This window comes from Fusarium coffeatum, assembly GCF_003316985.1.
Source record: "Fusarium coffeatum strain FIESC_28 chromosome Unknown BRIP53273_contig_22, whole genome shotgun sequence".
Taxonomy (NCBI): domain Eukaryota; kingdom Fungi; phylum Ascomycota; class Sordariomycetes; order Hypocreales; family Nectriaceae; genus Fusarium; species Fusarium coffeatum.
The window spans coordinates 75,562-93,696 of record NW_022157820.1 but is presented as its reverse complement, the minus strand read 5'-3'; the positions used below and the strand labels follow the sequence as shown (position 1 = coordinate 93,696).

Below are 18,135 nucleotides of genomic sequence, written 5' to 3'. Positions count from 1 at the left end.
TCTTCCTCCTCCACAGTACATGTATGCCAATCCATTCATCGGTATTAAAGCCTGCTGATATGTCAAGGGACACAATTATAAAAGCGTACTTTGACCACGTCTACCCTTTCGCCCCAATCCTGAACAGAACGGATTTTGTTCGCAGCTACAGATCGGGAGATTGCTCTCTATTTCTTCTTCACGCGATATGCACCGCCGCAAGCAATTCCGTGCCCATCGAAGTCATCCACGGCTGCGGATACGCCGATCGTTCAGCTGCTCACACAGCTTTCTTCTCAAAAGCGAAGCTCTTTCACGACTTTCAATGCCAAGGTGGTTCTCTGTCTATGTTGCAGGGTTCCTTGATCCTGGGCGCCATCATTCTGGACCATCCTTCCGATAGAGACTTTCAGTACTGGTTTCATAATTCAGTTCGGCGAGCATCAAGATTGGGTGTCCATAACGTCAATGCGTGAGTCAAAATGCATACGGGGGTTGTTACAAGCTGACATCGGACAGTCGCCCTCGTGATGAAGCATCGCGCAAGCTTTACCGCCGCATTTGGTGGAGTCTGCACGTTAGTATCTTGTCAAGGCTTCTCGTTTCAGATGCTGACAATCCAAAGAACAGAGACATCTTCCACTTCTTCGTCAATACTCAGAACCTACGGCTATTGGTCACTGCTCCACCGATAGAGCCGCTCACCGAAGAAGACTGGGAAGTTGAAGACGCACATCAATTATCGGATCTTATATCTCCGACGACACATTCACAAAGAGCTTCTCTAATGGTTCATTGTGAGTTAGCCCAGATCTGTAAGTCACTCACCACCTCCAGAAGATGTGACGTATCTGACAAAGTCTCAAGTCGGCAGCCTGACATCTACCATTACGAGCGGATCATCGGAGGATTTGCAGCGCCTGATACAACCCCTTGACTCATGGCGAACATCATTGCCTGCCAAGATGAAGTCGGATGATGCTGGACTTGAAGGTGAAATGTACTATTCCGAGGCTTTGACCACTAGCTACCGTTTTGAGTGCATTATGTGTCGCTTACTTCGTCGAGGGCGATGGCCTGTCAGAGACGAGACCGTTCGTGAGTGGGCCAAGGAACGCTTTCGGGCGGCTACTCTTGAGCTTGACTCTATCCTTAAGAGGGTATTGATGGGTGACACAATCAGAAAAATGCCGACCACCTTGTGAGTGTACTTTCTATTTCTTTCTAGGTTGCGGCTCGTCTAACTAGCGTATCGCAGTATCACCACTATCACAGCTCTCCTCGCGTTACACATTGAGTCCGCCCTGGACCCATCCGAATCGGATCTCGTACGATCGATGGCCCGTATATCGATCCAGTATACGATGCTTGCTCTCAATCAAATCCAAGATACACCGGCTATCAAAAGGGCTTTACCCGCGTTCGAGATGGTTCTGTCGAAGAACAAACTTTACCCAGCGTCAGTGGGAGACAGTCCACAGACTGCAATACCTCTGGACAATAAAATTGGTGGAACCATCGAGGTAGCAACCCAACCAAATTCGACCTTCGCCGAAGAGGAGAACGAAATGCTGCCGTTTCTGAGTGGCGACCTTTCAGGGTTCGAGTTCTTTGATCGATGGCAGATGGAACAGTTGGACTTTACGGGGATTTATTAGTCAACATAGTACTTGTTGACAAGACAACAGGTCTACAGTGACAAGGCAAAAGAAAAATAGTAGTATTCATCCCTACTTCCATTAGATACCGGTATCTCGAGCGACGCTGAGAGACGCCACTTTCATTTTCTTTTTTTTTCTTTTTAAATTAGTCTCCAGGTTCCCCTGGGATAAGATTCTCTCGTCTCAAAAGAGCAACAAAGAACCTGCTTTCGAAAAGATGCATCCATCTACTTGTCTTCGAGATTCTTTGCCATATTCCCATGTACAAATAGCTCAAATCATCAATAAACTGATCCATGGGACTGTTTCTGCCAGGAACGTGGGTACCACCGGAGAGCATTGGGTTTAGCTCCACGTACTCCTGATCGCCATCGAAAACTCGACATCCACCATGACGTTCAACACCATAGGATTGGTATGTTGAAACGTCATCAATTAACATAAGCTTGAAGTCGTTATAGTAGCCGTCAGGTGCAAGCTGAAAAAGCAACCTGATCACGAAAACCAGCCGAGGAGAGAACTGACGGAGAAAGACACGGTCCGTGACACCCTCCATGACCTCTTCGGTCACCTTGTCCAGCTCTTCGTTCCAAGCCGGGTCGAACTTGATTCCGATGTTCAAAGGCTTCTTGATTCGTTTTCGATCTCGGGCATCTTTCGTTCTGAAGAAGATTGGCTTCCAGGGTCGTATGAGGGACTCCCACGAGCCCGACGTGATGCAGCATATATCGCTAATGGTGTCTATAGCCTGGAAAATACCACTGTCTTGAGGAGCAAACACTCTCCTACAAACAAGTTGTTGACTGCAGAAACTGCATTTCGTGCAAGACCAATTCCGAAACTTCTTTGCAGCATCGTAAGAGTGTCGGCAAGCTGTCCACAACCCTGGGAGCCCGACGTAAGAATCCCATGTATAGCCATATTCATTCCCTGTATGATCCGCGTTCCAGCTGCAGCCTAGAGGTAGAAGATTTCTGTTTTCGTCCATCTGTATGTAACGAATACGACGAATCCTGTTTAGCTGTTGGTATGCAGCAAATTGCCAGATTTCCTCTCGCAGCTCCCAAGGGAGTCGAGGAAAAGGATGAAATGTACGATCGTCCATGAAACGAAGCAGTGAGATATGAGTGGCTGCGGGAGTCAAAGAAGTGATAGAAGGCGTCGGGTCGGATGGTGATTGTGGTGGTTACGGTATTGTTGAGAGGAAGATAAAACGATCGGAAGGAAGGCAGAATAAGGAAGGGCATTTTATAATTGGCAGAGAACTCAAATAGAGGAAAGTTTTGCGCAAGCATGGGAGTCATAATGCTTCAAAAGTGTAACTTTGGTGAGGAAAACTTTCTGTCACGATTTCGAACACTTCAAAGTGTTTTTCTGAGAGTGCAAGTCTTATCCATGGTAATCACGAGCGTCCGATCGGCATTCTTTGGTGTCTGATTGAAGCCTTTCTTCTTTCCTTCTTGCTTTTATGAGAAGATGCACTTGTGGGGAGCGTGTTGTGGCGTCGGTGATCTCATCCCTGTACTCTCCACAGTATGGAAACTTACTCTCCATAAGCTGAATGTAATTCGTCCATGCGTAGAATTGACCAATCACAACTGGTTGGCGATGCATCATCTTTGCTTCACTGCAGATTTAGTTCATATCCCCACAGGCTACCAGGTGAGAAGTCGCAAGGTACGTATAGAATATTTGGGCTATAAAAGACTCTCAAAGTTCTTAAATGAACAAGCTTCACCTATTTCCTCAACTTTCACTTATTCCAAAGTCTCTAGTTCTCTGCCAAATCCTTTGACCATACCCTCCAACATGAACCACAAAAGCCAAGCCCCAGACTCTGAGGAGACATGCGACATTACACCGGATCGTCCACTCACAGGCAAAGAAGCCGAGGAAGACTATCAGAAGCAGCTTGATGTGCTCGCGAAGCAAAACACAGAATACGAAAAAGCGCAGAAGAAGTCCGCAAGCTCATCGACAAAGACTGCTGGGCATTGCAATTAGAGACGGAGCCGATACATATGGCGCACTTCAGACATGGACGGCCCACACATGACAACCCTGAAGACCTATCCAATGTGACCACTCCGAAGGTCATGGTGCGGTGGATAGATATTCATGATGACCGGGTATCCTTGGGCAATACACCTTTATTCACGCTGTATCCCAGAACGATATGATGTTTACAATTGCTAGCACTGTTTTGCATTTATCGGCGCTTATCGGAAGCTAATGATATGTCAACGTGGAATTGAGGAAATAGATAGGCGTGGTCGCTCTTTAAACCACAGCGCTTGTAATTGAATATTTAATTAGCGGCATGGCTATCCCGTCTTACTCATCAGTCAGCTCATGTCGAAGTTCCAAGCTTCACACTCACTCATTGAAGACGTACCTACAGGAACATCGGTGCTGATTTTCTGTCGACTTCTAGGTGGTGCCATATTCGTTAGTGTCGGACAGAATCTGTTTACGAATGAGCTGGTCAGGCGAATTGCGAGAATACCCGGTGTTGATGCGCTGAATTGGGACCAAGAGGGGGCGACTAGAATTCTGAACGGATTAAGCGATTCGCCGAAGCGCCTTGTGTTGGTGGCCTATAATGCTTCTCTTAAACAAGCATTCTTATGTGGACTCGTTCTTTCGTGTATAGGCTATCTGGGGTTTGTTTGTTTGGTGGAAGAGTATCAAGATTAAGAAAGGAAATGGTGGGGAGTTATCTGAATCTGCAAATACTCATGAAAGGGAGCCAAAAGCGTTATCTCACGTGGCCGCGTTGTCTAGGGTCAAAGAGTCTGACAGCCGACAGGGGCAGAACAATACGAAAAAGACCAGATCACCAACTGCACACGCCAAGCTATATGCTGTCACGTTCAACTGCCGTCGCATCACAAAAGGTGGAGATAGCGGAACCAACACTTTGAACCCTTGAACCAACATGCATATGAATGTGTCGTATTGCAATGCCAAGAACCCACAACACCAACAAATCCTCCATCACGAACAACGGATATGTCAAAAAAGCTTATATCCACGCGACTTAGCCGTCGAACCACTTCCCGCGCCGCACACTAGTTTTCTCCTCCGGAATTTCTTATTCGCTGTCACACATATAGGCTCAACCCGTCACACAAAAGCCACGCAGATCCCTGGCTATAATGAGTGGGGTAATCATGTTTCGTGGCATCTTTTGAGAAGCTGCCCACTCCGAATGGGCTTGTCTCTGTCGCTTAATCACCTCTTCCGAGTGGTCCGCTGTGAGCATGTACCACCCATTATCAGATCATCACAGCGGGTGCTACATAATAAGAAAAGCTGCGGCCCCGCGTTCTTTGCTTTTTCGTTTCTGTTTCCGTCAACTCTAAAAATGCCTGCTAGTAGCCCCAAGAGTCAAAGGTCGGCGCCTAGGTCGCCGACTAGTCAGAGGAGTGTTCCTACTGCTGCGCAGAATATTGAGGTCGATACTACCGTGCCCGAGGAGGACGAGGATGAAATTGATCCTGGGCTAGGAACAGATGCGGAGAGCTCAACTGCTTCCATCACCTCCAGCATTCTTCATTACCGAACCATCAACGGGCGAACTTACCACAGTGAGAGAGGAAATGCGGCTTATTGGTAGGACTTAACGACTTGATGTAGATAATGGAGTTAATATTTGGCAGGGGTTCGAACGATGAACGCCAGAGCGAGGCTATGGACATTGCGTACGTCAGAATGAACGGTACTATTAGGTTTCCAGTTCTGATATCTCTCTAGCCATCACATGTTCACCCTAGCCCAGGACGGCGAATTGCATCTAGCTCCGCTTGATAAAGACATCCAAAAGGTCCTGGATATTGGTTGCGGAACAGGAATTTGGGCAATGTGAGCCACGCCACACACATTACATTTGTCTCTTCTAACAAAATAGTGACTTTGCCGACAAGTTCCCTGGCTGCGAGGTTATCGGTACCGACATTTCACCCATCCAACCCTCTTGGGTCCCGCCGAATCTGAAGTTCGAAATCGAGGATTGTAACCAAGATTGGACCTTTGCGCCTGAGAGTTTCGACTATGTCCACTTGAGATATATGGTTGGATGTATTCCCGATTGGAATCAGGTAACGCGTCCCGACTTCGACATGTGCGAGAAGAGTCTGGTACTGACGTTGTGAAGCTGTTCGAACAAGCCTACAAGGTTCTCAAACCCGGTGGCTGGGTTGAATCTTTCGAAGCCTCGCCTACCATTGAAAGTGACGATGACACTGTCAAGCCCGACTCGGCGATGGGTCAGTGGGGACCTATCTTTATCAAGGCTTCCAAGATGATTGGCAACACTTTTACTGTTGTTGCTGATGATCTTCAGAGGAAGGGCGTCGAACACGCTGGATTTACTGAGATTAAGCAGTGGGATTCCAAGGTATGTTCATCTTCCAAAGTAAATTCTGAATGCTCATGATGATTCCCTAGCTCCCCTTGAACCCTTTCCCCAAAGACCCTCATCTGAAAGAGATTGGTCAATTTGGCGAGCTCTTCAGCACTCAGGACACTGAGGGATTTATTATGCTTGTCGCAAACACACTTGGCTGGTCGAGAGAGCAAGTTCATGTCTACATCGCCCAGTTCCGAAAGGAGATCCGGGATAGGAAGAACCATCATCCTTATATCAAGTTGAAGACAGTCTGGGCCAGGAAGCCTCTCGAAAGTTGAGCAGGATAGTTTGTACTAGAATTAGGCCAGATGATACTTCAAAAGCATCAAGATCTTTGTTTGACATAAGTATCAATTACCATATACTTAACTTCTCGAGGGGAGGTTTAACCAAAGCTACATTACAGGACTTCAGATTCAAAGTTCTTACTACAAACAGGTATATCATATATAACTCGGGACTAATGGGCTCATACTCTGCCCCCTGGTGCCATACTCCAATAACTGACTTCTGTCTATTCGCGAACATTTTTGCCCCAGATCTGTAAAGGAACATGAAGAAATTCCATCAGTATACTAACTTCCCAAATGTATAAGCCCTTAAGACTAGAATCGGCATTCCTCTATGCGCCATTGATGCAGAGTTATGCTAGACAAAGACATTGACTTGGGCACCTTGGAATAACATAATAGTGATGATTGATATATGGTCAATTGCAGCTGATGCATGAAGAGAATAGTGAACTAAATTGAGAGCAACACGTATCTTTAATTGAATGGAAACAAACTAAAGCTTACTTACAGGAGCGCTTCCTCCATGAATGATCTGATCCATCAAAGTCTCAGCCGCCTCAGGACTCCACGTCTTGACACGCTTATCAAGTTATCAGAAATAAGACACGCATTAGGAAACCGCATGACTTTCTTCTCCCCAAGGACCATCCTAGCAATAGCTTCACCACTAAGCCAACATTATCCATTCCGTGTCCATTGAACCCCGCGGCAATCCACTCGCCGCTTCCAACCCTACCTGTGAGACTTTGCGGAAGCTTACTGACGATGGGCATACCGTCTGCTGTAAACTAGATAATTTCTGACCAAACATCCACTGGCTTAGTAGGAGCTGCATCTTTCCAGATCTTGGGAGCCGCAGAGGTCAGAGTTGCACGAGCATCGTCTCCTACAGACGAGTCGTCGCTGCTTAGCAGAGTACGCAGATTCTGAGACTTGCCCCCGAGGAACATCACACCTGTTTTTGCGTTCTGTTGGGCGTAGTAAAGACCAAGATGAACAAGTCCAGTCTTTCCGTTGTATGTACCATGAGACTCCTGAGACCAAGACATCTTATCGCCTGCGTGTGTGAAGTCTGGGCCAAGTTTCTGCGTAGACATAGTACCTCGAAGAGGATACAGACTGCCGACGAGCCCGGTTATCGAATGAGCCGAGTAGCCGTTGGTACAGTGAATGACATCTTTGGTGCGAATGGGGCCTCTAGTCGTGTGGACGATATAGCTGTTTCCTTCTGCATTCACTCAGAGAACCGGTGTGTTTGTTTCCAGCGCCCAACGGTCTGGGAAGTCCTTTCTCAGCGATGCCAGAAGAGCTGTGAGGAGTCTGTAGGGCCAAAGTGCAGCCACCCCCGTCTTCGCTGTAGCACCAGCGGTATTCGTAAAGTTGAACATCTATAACGTCGTCAGATAATCCCACTCATTCGATGGCGTTCGGTTTACTCTGGTAGCTTCTTCCTTATTGAAGACCTTATACCTGATATCACCTTCGGGCACAGCCTTCAAGAAGTCTCTGAGGCTCTGCACAGCGTCTTTAAAAGTGGCCTGGTCCGTGAACATAGTGGCCGACACGACCTCGCGATACTCAGCAGCTTCACGCTCTTCCGGGCTCAGACAACTGATGAGTGTTTAATCGACGAATATTTGCTTCGCTGAACCGTACCGTCTCTATCACGCGCTCAGCTCCCACAGCTTTAACAAGAGCTGGGAACAGAGCATCGCTGTCTGAGACGAGATGTCCGCCATTGCGACCGGTCGCTCCGCTCACAGCTGTACGGGCCTCTAGCATGGTGACTTTGAGAGGACTGGCACTGTGCGGAAGGTAATGAGCAGCGCCGATACCCGTGATACCGGAGCCGAAGACGATCACATCCGCTTCTTGTGCCAGTGTCTCTGATTGAGCGTTTGAGACGGTTGGGTGTGGGGGGTTTTGCCATGTTGGACTGTGGGCTTCTTGCTTGGAAGACCGGGTAGTATCTTGATAAGCTTGACAGCATCGTGAATGAAGTCTGCGATGTTCAGCACTCGAAATGAGAGAGGGGATAAGGATGTACATACCGCCTTCTGACATCGTGAGGGGAGGGAAATTGTCGATTGTCGGTAAGAGAGGGTGAGATGTCTAACAGCTTATTGTTGCAGGACAGCTTCGAAAGGGCTCACGGAAAGGCTATTGAATACTTGGGATGGATGTTGAAAAATCCCCAGTAACTAAGAAGTGCTATCTATTGATCGATTATGATGTTTGCATGAAGTGATAACTGATTGAACTTATTGAAGATAACTCCAATAGTGCAATCACGCGCTTGTCTCGCGGATCGCATTGCCTAATTGAGTAAGAAAGCACTGGGGCTGACTCCCCTGTTACTCCAGCTTGTAGCGCATGTTGATGATGACAGACAGGTACGTATATCCATATCTGATATCTGTGTTGAAGGTGATTCTCTACGTACCTTGCTGAGTTAAGGTCTTGTTCTGTGTATCACTGAGCGCGACAGAATTCTGATGGACAGCCCTTTCGGTGTTTGGTCGCGACTATGCTCAATAAGCGAATCGCTGTTGATCATTATCACGGTTGTATGGAGAGTCTTCCTCTCGATTGGCGTTAAAGCGTACATATCTTCGCACTAACTTAACTTTACAAACTCTAAAAATTTAAATTCTATCATATATTCTCGATCAGATAGTCAAGATGTCAGACTCTAATCGCCCTGGTACCCTTTACATCCTCGAGAATGAGAGGATCTTGAACCTCCAAACGCTGGTCTCTGACCTCGAAAAGATTCATGGAGAAGGAAAGGTCTCGTTTGTTCAGAATAAGTCAGCTGTCCTCATTGCGATTGAGACAGATGCCGTCGATGAACTTTCGAGGGTTTATAAGGACATGGGCTTTACTGTGTCGGTGAAACTGAACAGCTGAATCAAAGGATATCTAGCCAACATGCAATAAAGTCAAGCATTCAATACACAGATAACTAAGTAACTCTGCAGACAGCTCTCTCGTATCATTTTTCACTTGGCAGCTAAGTTGGCGGTAATTCATTAAATGTCCGCCCCAGCGAGTCGTGTAATTGCTGGGAAGCAAATATTACAGCACGGGACATAAACGGATAGATACTTGCAAGCAGGCATAGGATAATCTTCTGAACATTTGAATAACTATTTAATCTTGGATATCATGATACGTTAAATCAACACACCCTCCACAACCACCGAGCGACCCCACTACTAATCTCTTTAAGCATGAGAAACAGGAATGTTGTCCTTAGGGTCATGCATAGCCTGCTCAACAAACACCTTGTGCCACTTTCCAGTGCAGAGAAGGTAAGTAGTCTCCTTAACACCAGCCCAGTTCTCCCGGACAATATCCCTAGTAGGTCTTGAGAACACAACATCAATCTCCTCAAGAGTTTTGTTCTTGGTCTCAGGCATAAAGAAGATCTGGTAGATCTCACCAACGAAAGCAATACCGCCGTAGAAACCAAGAGCGAGACCGGTCTTGCCCATGCTCTCCTGCATGGCAGAGAAGTTGTAGGTGACGACGAAAGAGGCGAGGAAGAGAAGAGCGTCGGATGTGGTCATTCCATAAGATCGGAGGTAAGTGGGATAGACCTCTGAGGGAACGACCCAGGTGAGACAGGCGTAGGATCCGAAGAAACCCATGTAGACAATCAGACCGGTGAGGTAGAGTCCTTCGACAGTCATAAGCTGAGTCTTGACGTCAAATTGGTAGCTGATACCAATTAGAACAAGACCCATGAAGAAACCGGGAAGCATAGTAATAGCCCAGAATCGTCGGCCGAAGCGCTCCATGAGGAAGATGGCAGGAATGGTACCAATGAGGAGAGATCCACCACCGACAAGAGACATGTAGTTAGCCTTGTACTCGTCAAAACCAATCTGGTTCATGAGAACAGACATGTAGTACATGATAGCGTTAACACCAGTCAACTGACCCAGCAGAATCATAATGTTGGCATAAACAAGCGCACGTCGAGCACGAGGCTCAGTGAAGAAATCCATCCAAGGGAAACGAGCGTTCTTGGCACCCTCCCTAACAGCAGCCTCCTCATTAATGACAGAAGCACTCATGACGTAGAACTCCTCTCGAGACTCTCGCTCCTCGATACCACGGATGCGCTTCCACACCTTGTAAGCGTCGAAATGCTTCTTTTGGTGGATGAGGAAACGGGGGGACTCGGGAAGGAACAGCATGCCGAAGAACATGATGGTGGAGAAGACGAGGGATGAGCCGAGGATGTAGCGCCAGTTGCCGGGCACCTTGAGGAAGATTGCGCCGACGGCGTAGCCTAGGACTTCACCGAGGGCGATGTTGAATTGGTAGAGGGAGACCAAGTTTCCACGGATCTTGCGCTCGACTGTTTCGGCGACGTAGACGGGGACGGTACCACCCTCGAGACCGACTCCGAGACCGAGAATGACACGAGAAGCGACAATCATACCTAGAAGGTTAGTATGTGATATCATAGGTTTGGTGTAAGGGACTTACCAAAGTTGATGGAACCAGCCTCAAGAGCAGCACCAATAGTATAAAGAATAATAGAAATAATAATAGCACCCTTTCGTCCAAAGTACTCATTGGCAGGCGACAGCAAAAGCGCACCACCAACAGCACCAAGCGGCATACCAGAGTTAACAAGCGAATTCTCCCTCGAATTCAAACCCAAGTCATCGGGCAAGAAAAGGTTGGCACCAGAGATGAGGGACTGATCAAGACCAGAGAGGAGACCACCCATGGAGGCGAAAGCGACAAGAAGCCATGTAAAGTGCTTGGGGTTCTTGAACTGGACTTGGAAGAAACCAGTTTCTAAACCACCAGCTTCTTCGAGTTGACGCTCCATGTCGGAGATGAGGTCGTCGACTTCTCGACCGCCATGCTTAGCGACTTCCAGTGCTTCGAATTCGGGCTTTTCGTGGCCCATGGCATTTTTAATTTCGTCTTTTTCGCGATCGACCGTGTTGGTCGAGTTTTGTCGACTCTTATCCATGATGAATGATATTCTCAGAAAAATACAATAGTGAGAAGGAAAGTAACAAGAGAGGTGCGTACAAGAGGTAGTTATACAAAACACCACTGCTTGCCTGGCTGGGAGAAAGAATGCTGATCTGGAGAGCCCCAACTTTTATATGTGGTTCTCTTGCAGAACAAACCCGCATTTCCCCAAATCTGGAGATTTACACTCAATCATTAGACTTTTCCGGAGCACCCCAAAAACCCCATTGTTGGATGACGGTACGACCGAAAGTTTGGCCGGTTGAGCTCCATCGAGAGATGCCGTCCCAGCCGATTTGGGTGGAGTTTGATCAACGCTGCTGTAACGCTCTAGCAGGACTGCAAGACTGTAACGGCTGTACAGTAACATGGTTTTACCACTCAGCTGACTCGCATACCAATCGAACCATTCAGGATTAACGACCAACATTCTCTGTTCCTTGAAAGAATTTCTCGCTCCGATAAACAAGCCAATGAGACGGTCTTTTGATGAGGGAAGACATCCACTGCCGGAGAGATCTACAGGCACTAAACCGGGTTTACGTTCTTCCTCTTCTAGAAATCTTCCAAGCGCAAGCCTTTTACGTCATTCATTAAGCCGTGTACCCGTGTAATCAAGCAAAAAGGCTCGTCGGCTCCGGGTTGAGTGTCACCCTAGCTTGCTACCTAGATATTGCCTCTCCACTGTTGGGAGTGATATTTCGTAATGCATCAGTTGAGAGGAGTCCTCATGAATCCTGCAGCCTGGTTGGGAGGTCTTCAATGCATCGGTCAGGTCCTAGTGGCACGATTGCCTTTTTCTCTGTCGCGAGATCCGAACATGCGTTTTTTATCTGCAGTTGTTAATGTCTGCAGTGTTGCTATTCCCGTGCCAAGTGCTCAACTCGTGGCGGGATCCGGGAACGCCCACTTGAAGCGAGCACTAAGCCCAGGGGATCTTGCCATGATTCAGCCGCATCTCTTGGCTGAAAATCTGTTTAACGACGGTGATGATGATGATTTTTCTGATTAGATCTATGGACTAGCAGAGACTTCACGATCACGATGGAGGTTCGATGTGATGTTGCGCATGGTCATTAATTGAGTTTACCGCGTCTGGGGAAGAACAGACTCAATGCAGTGTTTCGGTGCAGTATCTCGGTGAAATTAAATAAACTCGCATGCTTCTCAGACAAAACACCAAAGAAATCACGTCGGATACTCCGCAATGCTGATCGCATGTCCTCAAAACAAGAGCATTGGGTAACCCGACCCAAGCACCACAAAACCCACAAATCAACCTTAACCTCCCCAGAGGGATATTTTCGTGGGGATGTTCTCGTCACCACTTTTCTCCAGCCTTGAATGTCGTGTTTGGGACATCGGCCCTTTACCCAGATGCCTACACATAGAAACTCCACAAACGGAAAGAAACGGGCGTCTCGATAGCTTCAGGTAGAATTCCCTGGTGCCATGCGTTCCCTGACATGCCATTTTCTGGAGATCACGGGGTCTGACCCCCCCGCGATTCTGGGTAAAGGGCCGATTTCCTCCCCCGGGAATTTCCCCATTCTTGGGCACTTACATGGATTATCACCATCGCGCGCAAAAACATGAATAAGGAGACTGTCATGCAACCGGTGAGTCGTGCAATTAATCTGCGGCTACATTCGGAGCCGTACTCTCACTAACTAACAATCAAGGATTTTTTATTTTGGGGCATGAGTTGGAAGTTGTACCGTTTTGGGTTGCAGATCCACTGGTAATCAGACTGAAAATATTTTGCATGTCATTGACTTGAGCACAGTCGTTCGTTGCTGTGAAAAACTCGTACAATTGTGGGGACGTAATATCAGCACGAGATCTGCAGAATCTTTATCCGTAAGCTCGCGACTCTCACGAGCATTGAATGAATGGAGAGCCTCATCAACTCCCCCAACCCATTTCAAAAGAAGAAAAACATCTTTAGCCTTCCCGCAAGCCACTGCCGCATCTCATTCAGCCTCATCAGCCCTACCGGCTGTCTCCTTCCCTTGGCTTCACTAAACCCTCTTGGCCCTTCGGCTTCTGTCATCCTTGACACCGACGCCAAGCACAAAAGCAATCCTCAAAACCGTACAAATCCCTGTGACAATAACACTAAACCAATCCTCCCAGCGCCAACCACTCAGCGCAAGATTATTCTCCATTTTGAGGCCCACGTAAACAGCCGTAAGCATAGTAAAATCCGCTGGGAGAATCGCGCCCTGTACCATCTTCCAGATATTCACATCGTGCGTGTACCGTAATAATGTCAGCTGGATTATTAGGTATGATGTGCCCATACCGGCAATCTGGTAGAGGAATGGCGCAAAGGGTGCGGCTGGGGGGCGCGTGGTGAAGAAGGCTTGGAGGGCGAGGCTGTGGTCGAGGAAGTTTACCCACATGCCCATTATGGTCAGGGCGGGGTCTATCCAGAGGAACCAGAGGGTGTAGATTGGGTGGATTTTATCTGTGATTGCCATTTTGATGAGGTTTGAGTTTGATAACTCGGTCACTGGGTTCATATTTGCGAATCAAGTGAGAAAGATGGATCGGGGACAACTCGAGTCCTTCTTATATCTGTCACCAGATGTCAGCTTCGTAAGCTTATAGCGATCCTGTCAGCGCTAATCTTGGCGGTTGGTTGGCGAATGTCAAGGTGTCAGAAGAACAGACGCGAAGAGTATGCTAGACAGAATAGTTTAGACATTCCATACCAGCTGAGACACCATCTCGATCTGGTTTATTTTGACAGTTGAGTCTCTTTTCTGTCATCTCTCCACGAAACAAGTTCCTGATGGGTTACAATTGGTTTCCCCTCATGGCGCCAAGATGCGTGGCTGACTGTTGAAAGCCGTTGGATAAGCATATTCAACGGGATGATCTGACAACTTTAACCGGATTTCCGCACCGTTGATTGCGGGGTGATTGACGCTACCTCACGTCGATTGATTGAGATTGTCACGTCGCGTTTATCTAAGCTCGTGATGTTACCCTGTAGCGAAAAGTCTCAACGCGTTCACTCCGATAACACAAATGGTGGATGGCTCTCAAATGCCTTTTCCATGCGTTTAAACTCTAATATTAGTTTAGTTATTTATAGTAAGCCAAATTATGAGATTTTTAATCATGCATTTTGACCATTGGTGGGATTGGTGAATAAACACCATACTCAGAGGTCATGATCGAGAAAGTGTTGTCGCAAACTGAGTAAATGTTGTCCTCATCTTCAAGGTCCTCACCCTGTAGCCCGAAGGGGGTTTACTCAACCAGCCAGTTGACGCGAAGCGCCTAACATTCCAAAGAATGCCTTCCATTGTTATTACCGAGACACAACCCCCCTCCCAATTGGCCCATTTCTGTTTAGTGATCAATCACATCTTTCAGCTCCAACCCTTAGTCAGCACCGGAGACAAAGTGCGCCCTCTCCCATTGGTCATCGCAATCTTGGCATCATTCTCGCTTCATTACAATCTTTCATTCAATCTCTCGCTCCTGCGAACAGACTACGGCTGTCGGGCTAGTGGAGCAGTCGCTATGTCTATGCCTTCCGATACGTCCTCGGACAGGCGTCCTCTGCGCGCCATCCTCCCAGCCGATGGTACACATGCGCTAGCGGATGCTGGACCGAGGTTTCCCTTGGGTATACATCCCAAGCGGACATTGGTGTCTGCTGCGTGTCAGGCTTGTCGGAAAAGAAAGTCAAAGGTACGTCACCCCCAGATGTAATCAATCTTCCAGATTCTGATGCTTGGCAGTGCTCGGGGACGCGTCCGGTATGCGTCGCGTGTGAAGGGCGCTCAACAGAGTGTCAATGGGAACCCACCGAAACCCAAGCCATAAAACGCAGATACCACGAAATCGTCAACGAACACAACCGCGCATCATCATACCAGCAATTATTCGAGTCCATCAAACCTATGAACACGGAAGATGCTGTGAGAACTGTTCATAGGATTCAAGCGGGCGATGATGTGGAAGCTTTGCTGGACGACGCTGAGACATCGAGAATCCAGCTTCGAACATCACAAGATCGGGATAAAAATTCTTACGAGGATTTTTATCGTATGCTACAGGCTAGACCTGAAGAGGATTTAACGAATATTTTGAGATTGGTTAAGAAGGGTATGATGTTAATGCTATGTTAAGACATATTCGGGAGGCGGATTTGTTGTTGCAGATTGCGCTTAAGCCGGAGCAGAGACGACGATATGAATTTCCTTTTAACAGAAAATGGCCCGAATTTCTACGACAAGATGGAAATCCGTATCTTGAAACGTCGTTTTACGAGGCAGATCGGCCGTCACCGGCTAATCTCACATTGGGGAAGAAGTCGGATATCATCTTTGACATTCCGTACCACGCTTCGACGCTCATCGAACCACTCCTCGCTAACACACGAATTTCGAAGTGGACGACCGTCACATCTGATGAGGGCATGTTGACATCACTTCTGGAACACTATTTCCAACACGCCTACCACTACTTCACATTCTTCCACAAAGACTTGTTTCTTCGCGATCTTAAGTCAGGTTCAGCACAACACTGCTCCTCCCTTCTCGTCAACGCAGTCCTCGCAAGCGCGACACACTACCATCCCAAAATTCAAGGTCGCAACGAGCCCTGGGATACAGAGTCCCTCTGCTATCGGTTCTTTGCCGAGACAAAGAGATTGTGGGAGTTGGAGATGGGAGAGAGCAAGCTTACGACGTGCCAAGCCGCGCTGGTCATGAACTCAATTTATAACATGGATGGACTAGATCAGATTGGAAATGTATACATGGTCCAGGCCGCTAAAATTGCATATAATCTGGATTTATTCGGAGCACAGGGAAGAGGGGAAATGGATGTCGCAAAGCAGTTTACTGCATGGTGTCTTTTCTCATGGCAATCGTAAGTGTCCCATGCAATTCAATCTACCGACAAGACTAACGAATCATAGTCTGACGCTCTTCCACTTCTACAAGCCACCCCTATTTGAAAAGCCACCAGAGATAGACCTACCGGATCCTCACGCTAGTCCCTGGTTCTACCCGGAGATCCACGTACGGTATCCAGAATCAGGGCCGAGACCGATCTATTTCTCAGAGACGTTTATGCAGACTGTCAAGTTCAGGATTATACTGAATGATCTTGCCAACGACAGATTCGGAGGTGGTAAGAATGCGGCGATTACGCTGGAACAAGCAGCGAAATACTATCGCAGGCTGTGTCAGTGGTTTGACGCTCTTCCTGCTTGTTTAAAGCCTGATAAAATAGTGCTTCCATCGCATTTAAATCTTCAGTAAGTCTCCGCGTTGACTGAACTTATGCACAAGGATGACTGACAGGTGTAGCATCCACTTTCAGTACATAATCATGCTTCTTCTCGAGCCATTTGTGGCCTCAGAGAAGGACAATCCATCAATAACCCTCCTCGACGGAATGACCAAGCCCATCCGCGCAATCGTTCACGAAGCCACAATCCACTTCGAAACCCTCGTCCGCTCCTACTACCTCCGCCACAGCTTCAGCACCTACGCACCAGTAATGGTCCAATTCCTCTCCGTCCTCGGCTTCCTCTCCGCTCAAAAAGCAGCCACCAACCCCGCCGAGCACCAAAGCAGCATGATCCTCGCAACCTTGGGTCTCGAAAACCAAGCACAACAAGCTTATCTCGCTAATGCAATGTTCAAGCTGCTGTTTAGTAAGATTCCGGCCAGTATGGTGGATATAACTAGTCAGTACTGTAGTCTGAATGCGACGGGCGCGGTGGTGGAGATCCAGCCTGCGTATGTCAGGTCGGCGTATCCGATTCATATGGTTAGTATTAATGCGGATGCTGAGGAGCAGAGGTTGGATAGGTTGATTGAGGAGCTGAAGATTTGAGGTTCGTCTTTTTCGATAGTGTAGGTTGGATATGACTTTGTGGAAATTGCTGGATGACTGCGTCTTCTGCTTATTGATTATCTAGCGTCAGCGTGTCAGGAGTAGTCCCCGTGGCAAGCAGAAGGGACGAAATAGTCTGGTCATGTTGTGGTTGCTTAGACCAGCACTAAGGATACTTAATTCTGGTACCCTACGCCTCAGTGGACAAGCACTCTGTTACCCACTCGCTTATTCATGACCTGCATGTTCTTTTCCAGTACATGAAACGATATTTCCTTGTCCACAATCAATTGCGGTTTAGTTTGTACCAGTAACTCGGTAGCTGAATATTGACAAGACGCTACCGTTGGCGCTATTGAATGGCGCGGGGGTCGACTCAGATCCAGACCTGTGGCGCAAATGTCACCACCGCACTAATCGGAAATTGAAAGAAAAAAGGAACAGCGAATGAGAATGCGAAAGAAGGACTTGGGGAAATGTTGCTCGGTTAGCGATGAGACACTCGAGTGTCTCGATGCCACGTGAGTTGTGCGGGAAAGCAGGGTCCTTCGCGTATCGTTGATTGCCGATGATTCACATGTGGCTAACTGCCGAAGGATCCGGGTCCTGGTAACTGCATTGTGGAGGAACATCCTTTGCCTGGGGAGATCAACTTAATGGAGCAGATTAATTCAAGATACTGCACTCAATTGACCTTTACCTTACCTTGCCCTATCCCCTATTGTCAACACTGTTGACTCAACAGCCACACTCTAGCTCCATTCTCACGACGTCGTACATCCTTAGTCATGGCCAACGTCAATAAAGGGTCCATCTTACTAATGACTAGCTCAGGCACCGAAACGATAAAACTCCAGTAGCCCTACAGCCCGGCTGTAGAGGCGCTGGCTGAACACCCTCATCCAGCTGCGCCACATGA

General features: G+C 47.7%; 8 protein-coding genes across 8 annotated transcripts; 4 read left to right on the top strand and 4 right to left on the bottom strand.

The window, feature by feature from the left end:
- Window positions 1-59: 59 nt before the first annotated feature.
- FIESC28_00813 (uncharacterized protein) lies at window positions 60-1,637 on the top strand (the record flags this gene model as incomplete). Its single annotated transcript, XM_031154964.1, has 4 exons — window positions 60-451; window positions 499-794; window positions 847-1,180; window positions 1,238-1,637. 4 exons carry the CDS (start codon window positions 60-62, stop codon window positions 1,635-1,637), a joined length of 1,422 nt encoding a protein of 473 aa, XP_031020999.1.
- Window positions 1,638-1,785: 148 nt separating this feature from the next.
- Window positions 1,786-2,628, bottom strand: FIESC28_00812 (uncharacterized protein; the record flags this gene model as incomplete). The annotated part of the gene is made up of 1 exon (XM_031154963.1): window positions 1,786-2,628. One exon carries the CDS (start codon window positions 2,626-2,628, stop codon window positions 1,786-1,788), a length of 843 nt encoding a protein of 280 aa, XP_031020998.1.
- An 821-nt stretch (window positions 2,629-3,449) lies between these two features.
- On the top strand, window positions 3,450-3,644 carry FIESC28_00811 (uncharacterized protein; the record flags this gene model as incomplete). The annotated part of the gene is made up of 1 exon (XM_031154962.1): window positions 3,450-3,644. One exon carries the CDS (start codon window positions 3,450-3,452, stop codon window positions 3,642-3,644), a length of 195 nt encoding a protein of 64 aa, XP_031020997.1.
- Window positions 3,645-5,007: 1,363 nt separating this feature from the next.
- Window positions 5,008-6,329, top strand: FIESC28_00810 (uncharacterized protein; the record flags this gene model as incomplete). The annotated part of the gene is made up of 6 exons (XM_031154961.1): window positions 5,008-5,255; window positions 5,303-5,344; window positions 5,397-5,504; window positions 5,551-5,740; window positions 5,797-6,039; window positions 6,090-6,329. 6 exons carry the CDS (start codon window positions 5,008-5,010, stop codon window positions 6,327-6,329), a joined length of 1,071 nt encoding a protein of 356 aa, XP_031020996.1.
- An 803-nt stretch (window positions 6,330-7,132) lies between these two features.
- On the bottom strand, window positions 7,133-8,408 carry FIESC28_00809 (uncharacterized protein; the record flags this gene model as incomplete). The annotated part of the gene is made up of 4 exons (XM_031154960.1): window positions 7,133-7,572; window positions 7,618-7,732; window positions 7,781-7,936; window positions 8,001-8,408. 4 exons carry the CDS (start codon window positions 8,406-8,408, stop codon window positions 7,133-7,135), a joined length of 1,119 nt encoding a protein of 372 aa, XP_031020995.1.
- A 1,163-nt stretch (window positions 8,409-9,571) lies between these two features.
- FIESC28_00808 (uncharacterized protein) lies at window positions 9,572-11,343 on the bottom strand (the record flags this gene model as incomplete). Its single annotated transcript, XM_031154959.1, has 2 exons — window positions 9,572-10,797; window positions 10,845-11,343. 2 exons carry the CDS (start codon window positions 11,341-11,343, stop codon window positions 9,572-9,574), a joined length of 1,725 nt encoding a protein of 574 aa, XP_031020994.1.
- Window positions 11,344-13,369: 2,026 nt separating this feature from the next.
- FIESC28_00807 (uncharacterized protein) lies at window positions 13,370-13,873 on the bottom strand (the record flags this gene model as incomplete). The annotated part of the gene is made up of 1 exon (XM_031154958.1): window positions 13,370-13,873. The coding sequence occupies one exon, from the start codon at window positions 13,871-13,873 to the stop codon at window positions 13,370-13,372; it is 504 nt and encodes a 167-aa protein (XP_031020993.1).
- A 1,012-nt stretch (window positions 13,874-14,885) lies between these two features.
- Window positions 14,886-17,216, top strand: FIESC28_00806 (uncharacterized protein; the record flags this gene model as incomplete). The annotated part of the gene is made up of 6 exons (XM_031154957.1): window positions 14,886-15,056; window positions 15,107-15,413; window positions 15,470-16,241; window positions 16,291-16,393; window positions 16,451-16,632; window positions 16,685-17,216. The coding sequence occupies 6 exons, from the start codon at window positions 14,886-14,888 to the stop codon at window positions 17,214-17,216; spliced, it is 2,067 nt and encodes a 688-aa protein (XP_031020992.1).
- Window positions 17,217-18,135: the final 919 nt, after the last annotated feature.